This window comes from Tupaia chinensis, unplaced genomic scaffold, assembly GCF_000334495.1.
Source record: "Tupaia chinensis unplaced genomic scaffold, TupChi_1.0 Scaffold000511_1, whole genome shotgun sequence".
In the NCBI taxonomy this organism is placed as follows: Eukaryota; Metazoa; Chordata; class Mammalia; order Scandentia; family Tupaiidae; genus Tupaia; species Tupaia belangeri.
The window spans coordinates 347,086-362,652 of record NW_006160024.1 but is presented as its reverse complement, the minus strand read 5'-3'; the positions used below and the strand labels follow the sequence as shown (position 1 = coordinate 362,652).

Here is a 15,567-nt window from a genome sequence, read left to right as displayed (position 1 = left end):
ATGGGGCCCGTCTCTGACTTGCAGCCGCCCCATGGCCACCAGGGGGCCTCACTGCCCCAGCCATCTCGCCCAGTCTAGATGGTGTCCCCTTTCAGTAAGCCATTCTCCCCGTTTTGGGCACATGGACTCCCAGCAAAGCACTTACTTTTCCAGTGTCTCTGGCAAAGACTGGGGCAATGTGGCTGCATCTGGCCCCGGGGCTGTGAGGCTGACCGAGGTCTGTTCTTCCCAGGTCTTGCCCCCAAACTGTGTCCCCATCTGCCTTCCCATCTTGCTGATCTGGAAGGGGCAACAGTCAGAACATCACGGAAGCCTCCGCTGGGGATGGCAGCTGGGTGCCTGCTCCCATCGCTCATGCCCAGAGAGCAGGAGAAAGGCATCCCTCCTGCATTCTCCAAACAGCTGAATGTGGGTTCTCTGTCACGGTGGCTTGGCCTCCTGTCCTCACCAGTCCAGAAAAGCATGTCTGAAGCACTCTGGAATGGAACCAGTGGGACAGGTAGACTGGACTGAAACCAGGAAAGAGGACAGAGGATGGCCACTAGAATCAGTGGCAGAGAAACGCGGGAGGCGTGTGTGTGTGAGTGTGTCCAAGGCCTGGCAACCGGGGAGCTCTCATTTACGACAGGCTTGGCCACACTTGTGCTTTTCCATGGGGTCTGTCTTTGGGGAAAACACATTTTAGAACCACTGCCTGAGATGTCGGATGCAATCCAGGGGTTAGTTTGTGAATCTCCAGAGTAACAGATTTATTCTTACTTAGAACTTGGGGGACCAGCAGATGGCGCAATGGCTATATCACTGGATTCCCACGTAGTCGACTGTGGTTTGAGTCCCAGACCCAGTGGCTTACACTCATGTTGGGTGCATATGCCTGTGTGCCCAAGATCCCGAGAGGAGAATGGAGGAGAAGGGATTGTGGCATGGCTATCCCTCCTGGGGAGTGACTTCTTGTTTTCTGTCTCTCTCTGTCTCTCTCTGTCTTTCTGGCAAGTCCATGCACCCTATAGCAAAAACCTCTCCAAACAAAACAAAAACTTAGAGGTGGAGCTTAAGGTCTAGCCCTGTCCTTGGGCAGCTTCAGCCTCGCCAGAGAAGTGAACTGGGTTTCTTCATCCTCCCAACGCAGACTTCTGTTGCCTCCAGTTCAGGTGCTCTCTGAATGCTGAGCTTTTTCCCTTGTGCAGATAAACTCTGTGTGTGTGTGTGTGTGTGTGTGTGTGTGTGTGTAACCAGATAACTAATTTACGACTAATGAAGATGTTGGCTCTAGTACGTATGAGGCAATACGGACAAAAGGAGAACTCCTTGGCTGAAGTGCTGAGTAACCTGGTCCACCCTGGGGCAGCTGCTGCTAGGAACCCCAGCTGTGAAGTTTTACTAAAGCGGAGCACTTGGCATAGACCATGGGCCAGATGGGCGACGGCAGGACTGAGACACTGGTGCTGTCAGGTTGGTGCGAACACTGTGGAGGATGTTTTGAGTCTGGTGCAAGGTGAAGATCCAGAAAGAGTTGGTTATCAGAAAAGTCATGACATATTTGGAAAAAATGCCGCCAACCCAATAGCAAATGAGCTGGCAGTGGGGTGGGGAATCAACAGGCGCTGGAAGCCGAGGTCTAGTGTCTGCCCCACCCTAGACTGCAGGCACCCACAGGTGCATTTCAAAGGGGCACATAACTTCTATTTTGACAAAACAGCACCCTTATTTCGAAGTCTTATCTTCCTCTGTAAACAGCCATTTCTTGGGTCCAGCAGGTAGTATGGTAGATAAGGTGTTAGACTCCAATGTGGCTGACTGTGGTTTGAGTCCTGGACCTGGAGGCTTGAGAATCATGCTGGGTATGTGGACAAGACAAAAATGGAGAAGGGATTGCAGTGTGGCCATCCCTCTTTATTATTATTATTATTTTAAACTTGTTATATGCCACCAGAGAGAGAGGGAAAGTGAGGAAATAAGCCACCAGGCCTGGGACTTGAACCATGGCCAATCATGTGGGAGTCTAGCACCTTAACCAACATGCCTCCTGCTAGCCCCAACCTGGCACGATTTTCAAGCCACCAGGTCCAAGACTCCAATAGCACATTTGGCCGTGTGGGATCCAGAGCCTTCACCACCACACCTGCTGGCCCCAATGCTTTTTTTTTCCCCATGAGAGAAAAAGATGGATTCCTTTTTTTTTTTTTTTGAAGAGAGATTTTTGCTACAGGGCACATGCACTCACCAGAGAAACAGAGACAAAAAGCAAGAAACTATGCCCCAGGGAGGATGACCTTGCTGCAATCCCTTCTCCTCGATTTTCTTGGGATTCTGGGCATGTATACGCAAGTGCCCTGTGTGTTTTAAGCCGCCCAGTCCAGGACTCAAACTGCGGTCGACTATGTAGGAGTCCGGTGACATAACCATTGCGCCATCTGCTGGTCCCAGAGATGGATTCCCAATAGGGTCTTTCCATCCCTCAATGGGTGTGCTCCGCCCCTCTGTCCTGCCAGGACCATGAGCACCCCTGCAGGTACACCCGGCATGTTCAGGTAGACCTGGGGACCACACCCGAGGCCTTCCACATGGCTCCAGTATCGCAGCAGCACCTGCCACCTGTGCCACTGCCACTGACGTCAGTGAGTCCTAAATAGATCCTGAAACGCCACAGGAAGGGAATACCAGGCACCACGTGTGCACGCGTGTGTGCAACAACACGAAACAATTCCTGACACGTGAAAAAAGCAAATTGTCAGGCTGACCCTGTTGAGCTGTCCTTAGAGAGCTAGATCCCATGACAGAGGTTCAAATCCCACACCGGTGGCTTGGAAGAAAACACGGCAATGCGTGTGTGGGCCCCAAACCCTGACAGGATGAGTAAATAGAGGAGAAGGGATTATGGGGTGACCACACCCTTTTGGGTGGTGCTTTCTCTCACATGCACCCTCTAGCAATAACAAAAAGCAGACTGTTGAACAATGTACATGAAAATATTTATGAACTATGTCATGATATCCCACTTTGGAAAAAAAATGTAATTTTATAGTATATTAATATATGATGGTATATATTGTGTCACATATTATTGGGTTGTCAGAAAAGTCATGAAGCATTCTTGCACAGAAAAAAATATGTCATGACTTTTCCAACAACCAATATATATTACATCATTAATTATATCTTTATATCATAATTTTTAAAGAGTTATTTTATTTAACTTTATTTATTTATTTTAATTTGACTAGAGAGGGACAGAGTGAGAGAGAGAGGGAAAGCCACCAGGCCCAGGACTCGAACCACAGTTACTTTTTTTTTTTTGAGAAGTTTTTCACTATAGGGCGCGTGTGCTCGCCAGAGAGAGAGAGACAGGGAGACAGAAAGCGAGAAATCACCCCCCAGAGGGGATGGCCACGCCGCAATCCTTTCTCCTCCATTCTCCTCTCGGGATCTTGGGCACGCACACACACGCACCCGGCATGAATTTTAAGCCATCGGGTACAGGACATGAACCGCGGTTGACTACGTGGGAGTCCAGCAACATAGCCATTACGCTAACTGCTGTCGAACCACAGTTGGCCATGGGCAAGTCCAGCGCCCTTAACCACCATGTCACTTGCTGGCCCCTCTTTATATCATAATTAATACATGATATCATCTTAACACATATGAGATATATGACTGGATGGACACACGTAGCTCCAGCAAGATAAAGAACAAATCAGCAGTTACCACTGGGATGAGGGTATTGGACTGAGTGGGAGATGAAAGAAGGGGAGGGAGAAGGAAGAACAAAGATAAAGAGCAACTTGTGAGTGTGTACATAATTTCGGGATTGAATTCTTTTTTTTTTTTTTTAAGGGAGATTTCTTCTATAGGGCCCATACACTCACTAGAGACACAGAGACAGAGAGAGACAGAAAGCGAGAAATCACCCCCGGGGGGATGGCCACACCACAATCCCTTCTCCTCCATGGTCTTCTCTGGATCTTGGGCACGCACACACGTCCTGTGTGAGTTTCAAGCTACTGGGTCCAGGATTCTAACCATGGTTGGCCATGGAATCTAGTGACGCAACCATTATGTCATCTGCTGATCCCTGGATTGAATTCTTTAAATTTATTTTTTTTAAATCTTTAAAAGAACTATTTACAAATTTTAGAAGAATGCCCTATATATTGAATGTTTAACATTAAATGACAGGGCCAGCAGGTAGCATAGTGGTTAAGGTGCTGGGCTCCCACATAGCTAACATGTGGTATGAGTCTGGGACCCAGTGACTTGAAAATCATGCCTGGCGTGTGTGTGTGTGTGTGTGTGTGTGTGTGTCCACCCAAATACTAAGAAAAGAATGGAGAAGAAGGGATTGCATAAGGGTTACCCCCTGCTTGAGGGGGGAGTGATTTCTCTCTCTCTCACTGTCTCTCTCCAGCAAGTTCATGCACCCTATGGCGAAAAAAAATCTTAAAAAAAAAAAAATTAAGTACACATAAGAAATAACAAGATCTAGGGAGATGGAGGACTCATCAGATGGATTGGCAAGGTCCTGGCACCTGACGCTCCTGGTAGAGATGGGATTCTGCAGCATTGCCAAATGCCTGGTGTGGTTTTTGGCCAGGAACAGGGCCTGCATCAGAGCTGACTTGGCTATAGCTAGGTACACTGGCTGCCGGCACCCAGGCCACGCTACGTCTGCACGTGGCCTCCACACCCCTCTCGTCGTCCTGCAGGCCCCGTAGTCGTAGAAGGGAGCTCCTGTTTGTCTTCAGCTGCAAATGAGGAAATGGGACACGGGGGTTCCGTAACCCAGCAAGTGGAGAACTGGATGTGAAACCGGACAGTCTGGCCCCAGGGACTGCACCCAAAAGCCCTAGGCTTTGCTCCTGCACCAGGTGGCCCAGAGGTCATCCTTGGAACCAAGTAAAATAAGTCCCTCCCAAGCTATTTTCAGTTGCCCTTGCCATGTGACACATGACAGGATGCACAACGCAATCTCTCTGTACTCCAAGGCCGCAGGGCAGGGCAGGGCACTGGCTCCCAGCAATTCACCTTCCCCAAGGTAGGGCCAGGACAGAGCACAGAAGACTGTGAGTTTGCTCTGGAGAGGACCACGCTTTGCAAATGCAGTCGCCCCTGAGAGTGGGCAGCCACGATGAGGAATAGAAGGCTGCCTGCCACGGCTGGGGAGGAGGGAGATGGGAGCTGGCGCCTGATGGTACAGAGTTTGTCTCCCAGGATGGAAAGTCCTGGAGACAGAGGGTGGTGACGGCTGCGCAACATGTGCGTGTACATAACACCACACCCTCTGCACTTAGAAAACGTCAAGATGGCAAATTAACACGAAATTCTTTCAGACCAGCAATGGAATGGAGGTTAAGGTGCTGGATCCCATTTGCCTGGTTCAAGTTCCAGACCTGGCAACTTGAACATCACACTGGGTGCATGTGCGTGTGTGCCTGAATCCTGAGAGGAGAATGGAGGAGAAGGGACTGCGGCATGGCCATCTCCCCCCCCCCCCACACACACACACCCAGGCTTTGGAGGGAGAATTCTCCTTCTCTCTCTCTCTCTCTCTTTCCAGAGAGTACACACACCCTATAGGAAAAACAGAAAACATTTTTCTTTCATTATCAGAGGCTGTGTGTGCTCATGGAGACAGAGAGAGCGAGTACACCCCAATAGGGTGTAGTCACACCACAATCCTTTTTCCTCCATTCCTTCATCTGTCAGGATTTGGGGCACACACATATGGCCTCTGTGTATTTTAAGCTGCCAGGGCCAGGACTCAAACTGTGGTCAGCTACATGTGATCGGCTCCCTTAACCATTGCACCACAGGCCAGACCGCGATGGTAAATTTCATGTCATGTGTATTTTACCATAATTTAAAATAAGGGACCAGCAGATGATGTAGCGGTTACATTGCTAGACTCCCACATAGTCGACCATGGTTTGAGTCCCGGACCCGGCAGCTTAAAACACACTGGGCGGAGAAGAAGCCACGGGCCTTCAGGATAAGGTTCCACATGGCTACTGTGAACTAGATTTTTAAGGGAATGAAGACTTTCTACTAATAATTCAGCCTCCAACAAAAGAGCTAGCGGCAGAAGAAGCCACGGGCCTTCAGGATAAGGTTCCACATGGCTACTGTGAACTAGATTTTTAAGGGAATGAAGACTTTCTACTAATAATTCAGCCTCCAACAAAAGAGCTGGGGGCAGAAGAAGCCACGGGCCTTCAGGATAAGGTTCCACATGGCTACTGTGAACTAGATTTTTAAGGGAATGAAGACTTTCTACTAATAATTCAGCCTCCAACAAAAGAGCTAGCGGCAGAAGAAGCCACGGGCCTTCAGGATAAGGTTCCACATGGCTACTGTGAACTAGATTTTTAAGGGAATGAAGACTTTCTACTAATAATTCAGCCTCCAACAAAAGAGCTAGCGGTAGGGAGCCCCCCTCTGCGCCCCCAGCCTTCTCTCTCGGTCTCTCAGTTCCTGTCTCTCCCTGCAGGAATTCAGATCATTCATAATGTCTAAGCTAACAGAGATGGAAGAGAAGAGAGATAATGAACTACTAAAGAGAAAGGAGAAAGAGATTGACGAGTTCCAAGAGATGAGGAAATTCCTGCAAGATCTAAAAGTGGAATTACACACTTTACAAAAGACTCAAACCGAACTGCTAGAGATGAAGTCTATAATACAAGAAGTCAAAATCTCCCTGGAAAGCATTAAAAGCAGACTAGATCATTCAGAAAATAGAATCTCAGATGTAGAGGAGAAAATGGCTGGCCTAGAAAAATCCACCATGAAGGCTGAGAAAATGGCACAAAAATTTGAGAATAATATGCGAGAAGTACTGGATACCATCAAACGTCCAAATATCCGGATAATTGGCATTCCAGAAGGTGAGGAAACCCATAAGGGCATTGATAATCTATTCCAGGAAATCCTGCAAGAAAACTTTCCAAACCTAGAGAGGCATTCAAAGATCCAGTCCCAGGAAATACAACGGACCCCAAATAGAATCAACCCTAGAAGATCTTCTCCAAGACACATTATAGCCAGGTTGACCAAAACTGCAGACAAAGACAAGATACTAAGATTAGCAAGAGAAAAACATCAAGTTACCTACAAAGGACATCCCATCAGGCTAACAGCAGATCTCTCATCAGAAACAATAAAAGCGAGGAGAGAATGGGAAAATATATTCCAAGTGTTAAGAGAGAAGCAGTTTCAGCCAAGAATACTGTATCCGGCAAGATTATCTTTCAGGTGGGAAGAAAAGACAAGAACATTCTCAGATAAACAAAACCTGAAAGAATTTACCAGCACCAGACCAGACCTCCAAGAAGTTCTCAAGGATGTGCTGTATCAGGAAAACTAAACGCAGATACATGGAAATAAGAGTCCAAAAACTGAGAAAGTAGCTAACTTAATCATAGGGACAAGTCTGGAGTTGAATACTATATCCCAGAATTTAATCAGGAAAATTGAACCAGAACAGAAGATAAAAGTATATGAGACTGATAGGTTCATGCACCTACCATTTGAACAGAATCCTAACCTGTTTCCGGGCTTTAAGCAAAGTTCCTTGGCGGTTCTTTGATTTAAGTTAAAACTGGTTTTCTTAGTAGTAACGAGGGAACTCACCTTTGAAAGTAGTCAGGTTATGTAGGAAATTGTGTGATCAATGCAATGTGGGTGGGAAGGGAATGGAGGACAATTTTGGACACTAGAGGTGGTGTGAGAGGAGGGTGGGAAGGGACAGAGGGTCAGAAAGAGGGGTGGAATTAATTCTAGCAACTAGAAGTGGAAATTTATATTTTTTGTAATGTGCATGATTGAGTCACTATGCAGTGTGTACTGGATGGGAGATCGCATTTTGTGTGCTGTGATGATGCCTAGAGAAGGAATGTAAATTGAGTTACAAAAAAGAGTTTCAGGAAAACAAAATATATCTATTCAATGACTGCAGTAGGATATGTAGCCCCAGTTAGGTGCTACTTGATAGGATGCGTAAAGTTAGACTTGTGCTCATGGAAATGTGTCACATGTGTTTGCTAGGAGGGTATTTGGATTGATGAGGGCCTTTGGTGATTCAATAAAATGTGGGGGGAAAATGGTATAGAAAGCAAACATAGATAACAGAGAAAGTGTGGGAGGAGAACAGGAGGTGGCAGAGGGTAAGAGAGAGGGAACCAAGGATAGGGGGAAAAAAGCAAAACATACAGAAAACAAGAAATGGAAGATCACTTGCTAATAATAACATGTTTGTTGATATGCTTGATAGAGACAATATACAGTGTACTCTGGATGGAAAAAAAAAAAGAAATGGAAAAATTGTTTGTTGATAACACATATGTTGATGTACTTGATGATTGAGACAATATACAGTGTATTATGGATGGAAAAAAAAAAAGAAATGGAAAATTGTTTCTTGATAACACATAAGTTGATGTACTTGATTGAGCCAACAGACAATGTATTTTGGATGAAAAACTGGGCGCATGTGCTAGAGGAGAATGGGAAAGGGATTGCAGAGTGGCCATCCTCCCCCAAAGGGTGATTTCTTGCTTTCTATCTCTCTGTCTCTCTCCGTCTCTCCAGTCAGCCCACATGCCTTATAGCAAAAACAAACAAACAAACAAACAAAAACTCTCAAAAAATAAATATATAAATAAACAAAAGAATAAAACAAATCTCTTTTAAGTTCCCAGAAGAAGCTGCCTTGGGAGATTTCCGGCTGGGGAAAACGGCCTCAGAAGGCAACTTACTCAAAATCTTACTAAAATTATAATTCAACTAAAGCTTTTTAGCCCCTCAAAATTTAGGTTCTTTAATGGAGCAAACTACTTACAAGGTTATTCTAGTTGCAGAATTCTCTCCATATGTTGCCTGTATTCCTCTATCTCGGCTCCCACAAGCAGACAGTGCAGAGGGCCGGGGCCAGCAGATAGTGTAGTGGTTACATCGCCAGACTCCCTTCTGGCCGACTGTGGTTCGAATCCCGGACCTGGATGCTTTAAAATCACGCCACACACCATGCCACGCATGTGTCCATGAGTACCCAACATCCCAGGAGGAGAATGAAGGGACTGTGTTATGGCCATCCTCCTGGGGGGCAATTTCTCACTTTCCCTCTCACTGTCTCTCTTGCCTTCCAACTAGCGCAAGAGCCTTATGGCAAAAACTTCTAAAAAAAAAAAAAAAAAGAAAAGAAAGAAAAAAAAAAGTGCAGAGACGCCTTTTTCTTGCATTAGCAACTGTAAGGTAGTGAAAACCTTAGCAGTAGCCCCTGCTCCATGTCTGTCAAGTAGATGCCTCAATTAAAGACGCTTTAAGGAGAGTATACCCCCTCACAAAAAGAAGCAATTGCAACAATTATATTCTCACAATCACATTTTCTTCATTTGAATAAGCACTGCGTTTAATAGCTGCTGTACTAGATTATGCTCTTTTACCATATTTAAATATTTATAATTCATTCGTAACCGTGTAGCATAGGTCAACAGAACAGCAAAGTACTGCATCAAAATAAATGAACTGCTGTTTTGTACCCACTGAAGACTTCACACCCGCACATACATGTGTATGGCAAGTACCCCTCATGACCTCGTCATCAATATTTCTCTCCTTTGCACAACCAGACCCAAGAACGACCCCAGGCGGGGCACACCAAGGCAGCCCTTCTGTGCCATCCCACAGAGCACGCGGGACAGGCGAGGCTGAGTCACAGGCTTATCAGAACACAGAAAGGGCCTGGGCCGGAAAAAGCATCTCCAGATAGCAAAATGTGGGGACAGCTTATCATAATTTCCAGTTGTGGGTCCTTGCAAGTCCAGGATCACGCACTGTTTTCAAAATTGGGATTCTTGGGATATATGTCACTGGGGGAGAAGTTGAGAATCTCATCCAAGGAAGGGCCTTCATCCTCTGGAGCGATTTCAGACTCGAACATTAGCTGCAGCAAGGTGTCCACGGTCTTGTACTCTAGAAGGAAGAAGAAAGAGGCATGTGGGGAGGCCGATGGTGGCATGGTAGAACATGGCCCTCTGAGAGGATGACCCACGTGGGAAGGTTCCAGGCTTGTGCCCAGAGACCGCCCTGAACATGCCAGGCATGTGTGTGCCTATGATCCAGGGCTGGTGAAGCTGGGGACAGATCGTGGCATCAAGACCGTGTTGGGGTATGTCTCTCTCCCTCTTTCTCTTTCCTCTTTTCTCTCTCTCCCTTTTTCTCATGGAAGAAATTTTGTTTATTTGTTTGTTTTGTTTTGTTTTTTGAGAGGTTTTTGCTATAGGGCGCATACGCTCGCAAGAAAGACAGAGCGAGACATTGAGACGGAAGGTGAGAAATCACCCCCCAGGGGGGATGGCCACACCTCAATCCCTTCTCCTCCATTCTCCTCTCAGGATCTTGGGCACGCACACACACGTGTCTGGCATGAGTATAAGCCAGTGGGTCCGGGACTCTAACTGCAGTCAACTACATGGGAGTCCAGTGACATAGACATTATTGCCACCTGCTGGTCCCTCTCATGGAAGAAATGTAAAACTTTATAAAAGAACAAAAAGAGGGCTACCTAGGTGGCATGGTGGTCAAGGCAACTGGATCCCACATGGCTGATTGCACAGTTTGAGTCCCAGAACCAGCAGCTTGAAAAACATGCCACACATGTGTCCATGTGTGCTCAAAATTCCAAGAGGAGGATAGAGGAGAAGGGATGGCAGTGTTGCCATCCAGTCTGGGGGTGATTTCTCACTTTCCCTCTCTCCCCCTCTGTCTCTCTCTGGAGAATGCAAATGCCCTATAGCAAATTTAAAACAAAGAATGAACCACATAACAGCTGCACATTGTTGGGTTTGGGGAAGCCTCGGCCTGGGCCACCCCTGACAAACGGCCCCTGAGCTGAAGACAAGGCTCTGGGCACGGTCGCTAAACATGCTTTGAAAAGAAAGATGCGAAAGTGAGGAGAGAATCGTTCCTTCACCCTGGTGCTGACCCTCCACAGGGTTCCTCAGCCATTGAAAGTCCTTCTCAGGGAAGGACCGAGGAGCCTGTCCTTGCTGAAGGACGAGGGGGCTGGCACCTCTCAGGGGCTGCAGGCTCAGCCCACACCCCTGCAGTCTGCTGCGGCCCTCAACTGAGCTCATCGTAGAGTGCTTCAGTCAGACCCTGTACTGAGAGTCACACTGGCTCGGGATCACTTGGCCATTGCTAATTCGTAGAGAATTAATGAAGTAATTGAAGAAATCATTGGCAAAGCCCCCTGTGTCCCAGGCATGGGACATGGCATGACAGCCCTGCACACAGGGAGCTTGTCTGCAAGGCAGGTAGTGACCAAACGGTCCCTTACTGGTGAGTGTGCTGCTGACATGGGCTGAGAGGAGGAGAGTCATTGCTGGAAGTCACACGAGAGCACTGGACCTTCCTGGGAAGTTCAGGGGTCTTCCCTGAGGAGGGGCTGCCTGATCAGAGACCCAAAGAATGAGGGCCTTAACGCCCCAAAATGAGGAGGTAAGAAAGAGGGAGAAAGCAGCACCTGCAAAGGCCCTGTGGCAGGATGGAGCAGGGAGCCGAGGAGTAGCAAGGCCAGTGGGATGAGAGTGGCAAGCGTGGCAGGAAGGAGGAGAGTCTGTGAGTCTGAGAGAAATCAGACAACAGGAAGCGCGGGCCATGGGGAGGGACCTGGAGCAATGGGAAGCCACTGAAAGCCAGCTCTACCTTCTGGGAACATGTCACTGGTTGCCTGAGAGGAATGGATTGGAGGAAGATCCGTTCTAGTTTTGCTTTGGGCTGAAACTTACTTTTTGATGCAATTCTGAAGTACAGGCCTTTCAAGGTCTTCCGTTTGTTGTCTTCATCGTGTCCGCTGAAGCCACCGGCCTTGGCATCCATGTTATCATTGAGCTTCCCGTCTTGCACTTCTTCCCTTTGCGAAAGTTGTCAGAGTCAAAATAAAAGTCGTTTGTGTCCAGTTGTGTTAAACCCTGACTACACCAAGCTGGGGAAGGCCATGGGGAAAGCGGGTCTCATGCAAGCATGCCTGATAACCAGAGCCCTCACTGGGACTCTGCCAGAACCACAGCCTTGCACAGAGACCATGGCAACCTGACACGGAAAGTACTTCTGCAAAGACATCTGCCCAGAGCTGGCTGTCCAACCTACGGCTGGTGCCACCCTTATCATTGATCCTGGCAGCCAAAGATAATTGTCCCAAAACAATTGATGTAATCCTCCCTCATTTTTCTTTTCAAAACCCTGTCTCCTCTTAACTCGCTGATCTGGTTATAGTGTATTATGGTAAGCGTAATACACTGCATTCACCCCAGTTCTTCGCACGGCCCTTGGCCCTGCAGTTCTGCAGCTTTGGGCGCCCTCTGATGACCTGGGCCTTGCCTCCTAGGTGGTCTACTACGCCTTTGCTATCATTGGAATGGAATTGTTCCACGGCAAAGTCCAGTTCTTTGACCTGGATTCCACCGCTCCCGAAGCGCTGGTGTGTGGGAACCCAGCTGGTGAGTGGGAACGCTCGGCATTGCCTGTTCCTGAATAAACATCATTTTTCTTTGAAAGAGTCTTTCTCTGCCTCTTATCAAAGACTGACACGTTCAAAGAGTCAAAGAGACAACACGAATGTGGTCAGGCCCCTTGGGTGAGTCCCTCAAGTGGCCTCCCCGAGATGTCCCAGTGGTCACTGCCCAGCCACTTGTCTAGAGAGGCCCCTGATAACGGGCACACAGGACCAGGCTGTGCGCCACAGGGTGCGGGAAACTGAATGCAGTAGGGATCTTGTGTGTGCGGCCCAGGTCTGGGTCTGAGGGTCATGCAGGGGACCGGGCTACTCACTCTTGGACTCCTACTCCGAGCTCTTGAATCTTCTTCTCAATGGCAGTTTCTACTTCACTTTTTTCTAATGAATATGCCACAAAGAAAGCCTCCAAGATGAACGCTATGAAGATACTGGGAGAGTGTAAGTGGCGCAAGGTGTTAGACTGAGCTGGCGTGGCCCCGGTGACGAGGACTCCTGGCTCCAAAGAGCGTCTGAGCCCAGATGAAGAGGCAGCCTGTTGTCTCCCAGAAAGTACAACCAGGAAGGGGAAATGACAGCATGGGACACGACTTTCATTCATTTGCAAAATTATCTTTCCTCTACATCCTGTTGAAACAGTGACTACTAAGAAGAAAATACACTTAAGTTTAAGGAGAAGTTTAAGCTTAGGCCAGATCACTGTCAGGTGGTAACTCTCCATGAATACCCAGGTGCAGGCATAGCCTGGGTCCTCTGAACAAAGGCGCTGAGAGCCAACTCAGGAAGGTTAGTCCAAGGAGGTTTTCCAGGGTGACGGCTTAAAGGTCCCCCTCCCTGTGGATGGTCGAGCTAGAAAAAGAAAGACCTGACTCTCCTCTCAGGTTTGCTGATATTCCCGAGTAGAGATTGTTTCGTTCTCTCTCCCCACCCCACACACGGGGAAGGATGGACAGACAGATCACCCCTTTCATCCTGTGGCTCGTATCTCCTAGGGCAGACAAGACCTACCTAACCTACACGTGGGTGGACAAGGGAGAAGGGCGGTGACAGCAGTCAGACGTTTCGAAAAGGAGATCCAAAATGTCCCAGTGGCAGGAGCACACTCACTTAACAATGAGGATGACGACCACGACGTGGAACAAGATGAAGTACAGCTTGGCCGCCTGGTGAGTCACGAGGGCAAAGCCACCAGCAAGGAGTGGGAAGCTGAGGAAGCAGACCTTTGGGACATTGTCAGGTGCCCCGGGCCGGGAGGTGCTAGGACGGAATCCTCCCCGGCCCCCGCCCACTCCCTGGAGGTTACTTTCAGCACCTCCACCACACCCGAGCGTGTCCCTTCTCCCTGTGACTCCCCCGCCTCCCCAGAAAGGATATTGTGCCACTGGTTAACCACCGTGAGCTCCATGAGCACCACGAAGGCGGCCGCGAGGTCGTTGAAGTTGTTCTTGCAGTACCTGTCTCGGGCGAACGCCGAGTCCCGCAAGGCTGGGTTCCCACACACCAGCGCTTCGGGAGCGGTGGAGTCCGGATCAAAGAACTGGACTTTGCCGTGGAACAGTTCCATCCCAATGATAGCAAAGACGTAGTAGACCACCTAGGAGGCAAGGCCCAGGTCATCAGAGGGCGCCCAAAGCTGCAGAACTGCAGGGCCAAGGGCAGTGCAGAAGAACCAGGGTGAATGCAGACACTGGCCTGCCACATCTCAGCTTCCTCCTGAGCTTCATTCACAAGTTGGTGAGTTACATAGTCAGGAAATAAGACTTTATCTTCTTTAAAATATGGTAAAATGGGATCTTGGGGGTGTGAGCTTGCTAGAGAAGGACAGAGATAGGGAAAGTTCCCCCTCCCCCATGCATGGCCACACCACAATCCCTTTTCCTCCATTTTCCTCTTGGGGTTTTGGGCAAGCATGCACAGAGCCCCGCATGTTTTCCAAGTTGCTAGGTCTGGGGCTTGAACTGTGCAACCAGCCATATGCAATCCAGCTGCCTGAAGCACCATGCAACTGGCTGGCCTCATAAAACGGGATCTTCACATTGTTCTTTATACCAAAATAAAATTTAAAGGAGCCAAAGGGTTAAGTTTAAAAAATAAAACTATGGGACCAGCAGGTGGTATAATGGCAGCTTAAAACTCATGCCAGGCACATGTGTGTGTGTGTGTTTGTGCCCAAAATCCTGAGAGGAGAATAGAGAAGAAGTGATTGCAGCATGGCTAGGGCCCCTGGGGGGGGGGGTAATTTCTTGCTTTCTGTCTGTCTGTCTTACTCTATCTCTCTGGCAAGAGCACATGCCCTACAGCAAAAATCTCTCTAAAAATATATGTGTAACTATGAAGACAGTAGTGGAAAAAATTTAGGAGAAGAAGTTCTTACTAAAAATGACCTAAAACTTAAAAATTATTTTTAAAAAGATTGACAAGGGGACCAGAAGGTGGTGTGGTGGTTAATGTGCTGGACACTCCCATATGGCCAACCACAGTTTGAGTCCCAGACCTGGTGGTTTGCTTTCTCACTTTCTCTCTCTCTCTCTCTGTGTCCTGCTCTAGTCAAATTAAATAAATAAATAAATAATTTTAAAAATTATAAGAAAGATTGGCAACTATGACTATATAGTAAATTTAAACTTTTATATGACCAAAAATAAAAAAAGACAAAAGTCGCAGGTCGGCCCAATGGCCTAGTGGTTAAGGAAGCTGGATCCCACATGATTGACCATGGTTCAAATCCTGTCCCTGGAAGCTTCAAAAACACACTGTGTGTGTGTGTGTGTGTGTGTGTGTGTGTGCACCCTAAATCTTGATGGGATGGAGGCATAGAGGAGAAGGGACTGCTTCATGACCATGCCCATTACAGGGTGCTTTCTCTCTCTCCTTCTTTCTCTGTCTCCCTCTGGTGAGCACTCATGCCCTCTGGCAATTGCTTTTTAAAAGTCTTGGGACCAGCAGTTAGCATAATGGCTATGTCGCTGGACTCCCACATAGTCGACTGCGGTTCACATCCCGGACCCGGTGGCTTAAACTCACGCCGGGTGCGTGTGCGTGCGTGCCCAAGATCCCGA

General features: G+C 48.0%; 1 protein-coding gene across 1 annotated transcript in view; it reads right to left on the bottom strand.

Annotated features, from left to right (window-relative positions):
• Positions 1-9,290: 9,290 nt before the first annotated feature.
• Positions 9,291-15,567, bottom strand: part of LOC102497990 (two pore calcium channel protein 1-like) — a 52,404-nt gene continuing 46,127 nt past the window's right edge. Inside the window, exons 15-19 of the mRNA XM_006156630.3 lie at positions 13,883-14,102; positions 13,616-13,706; positions 12,826-12,939; positions 11,784-11,908; positions 9,291-9,966 (exon numbers count right to left, since the gene is read on the bottom strand). Of these exons, the coding sequence (XP_006156692.1) occupies positions 9,821-9,966; positions 11,784-11,908; positions 12,826-12,939; positions 13,616-13,706; positions 13,883-14,102 (696 nt within the window). The 3' untranslated portion in view covers positions 9,291-9,820. The remainder of the gene's footprint in view (positions 9,967-11,783; positions 11,909-12,825; positions 12,940-13,615; positions 13,707-13,882; positions 14,103-15,567) is intronic.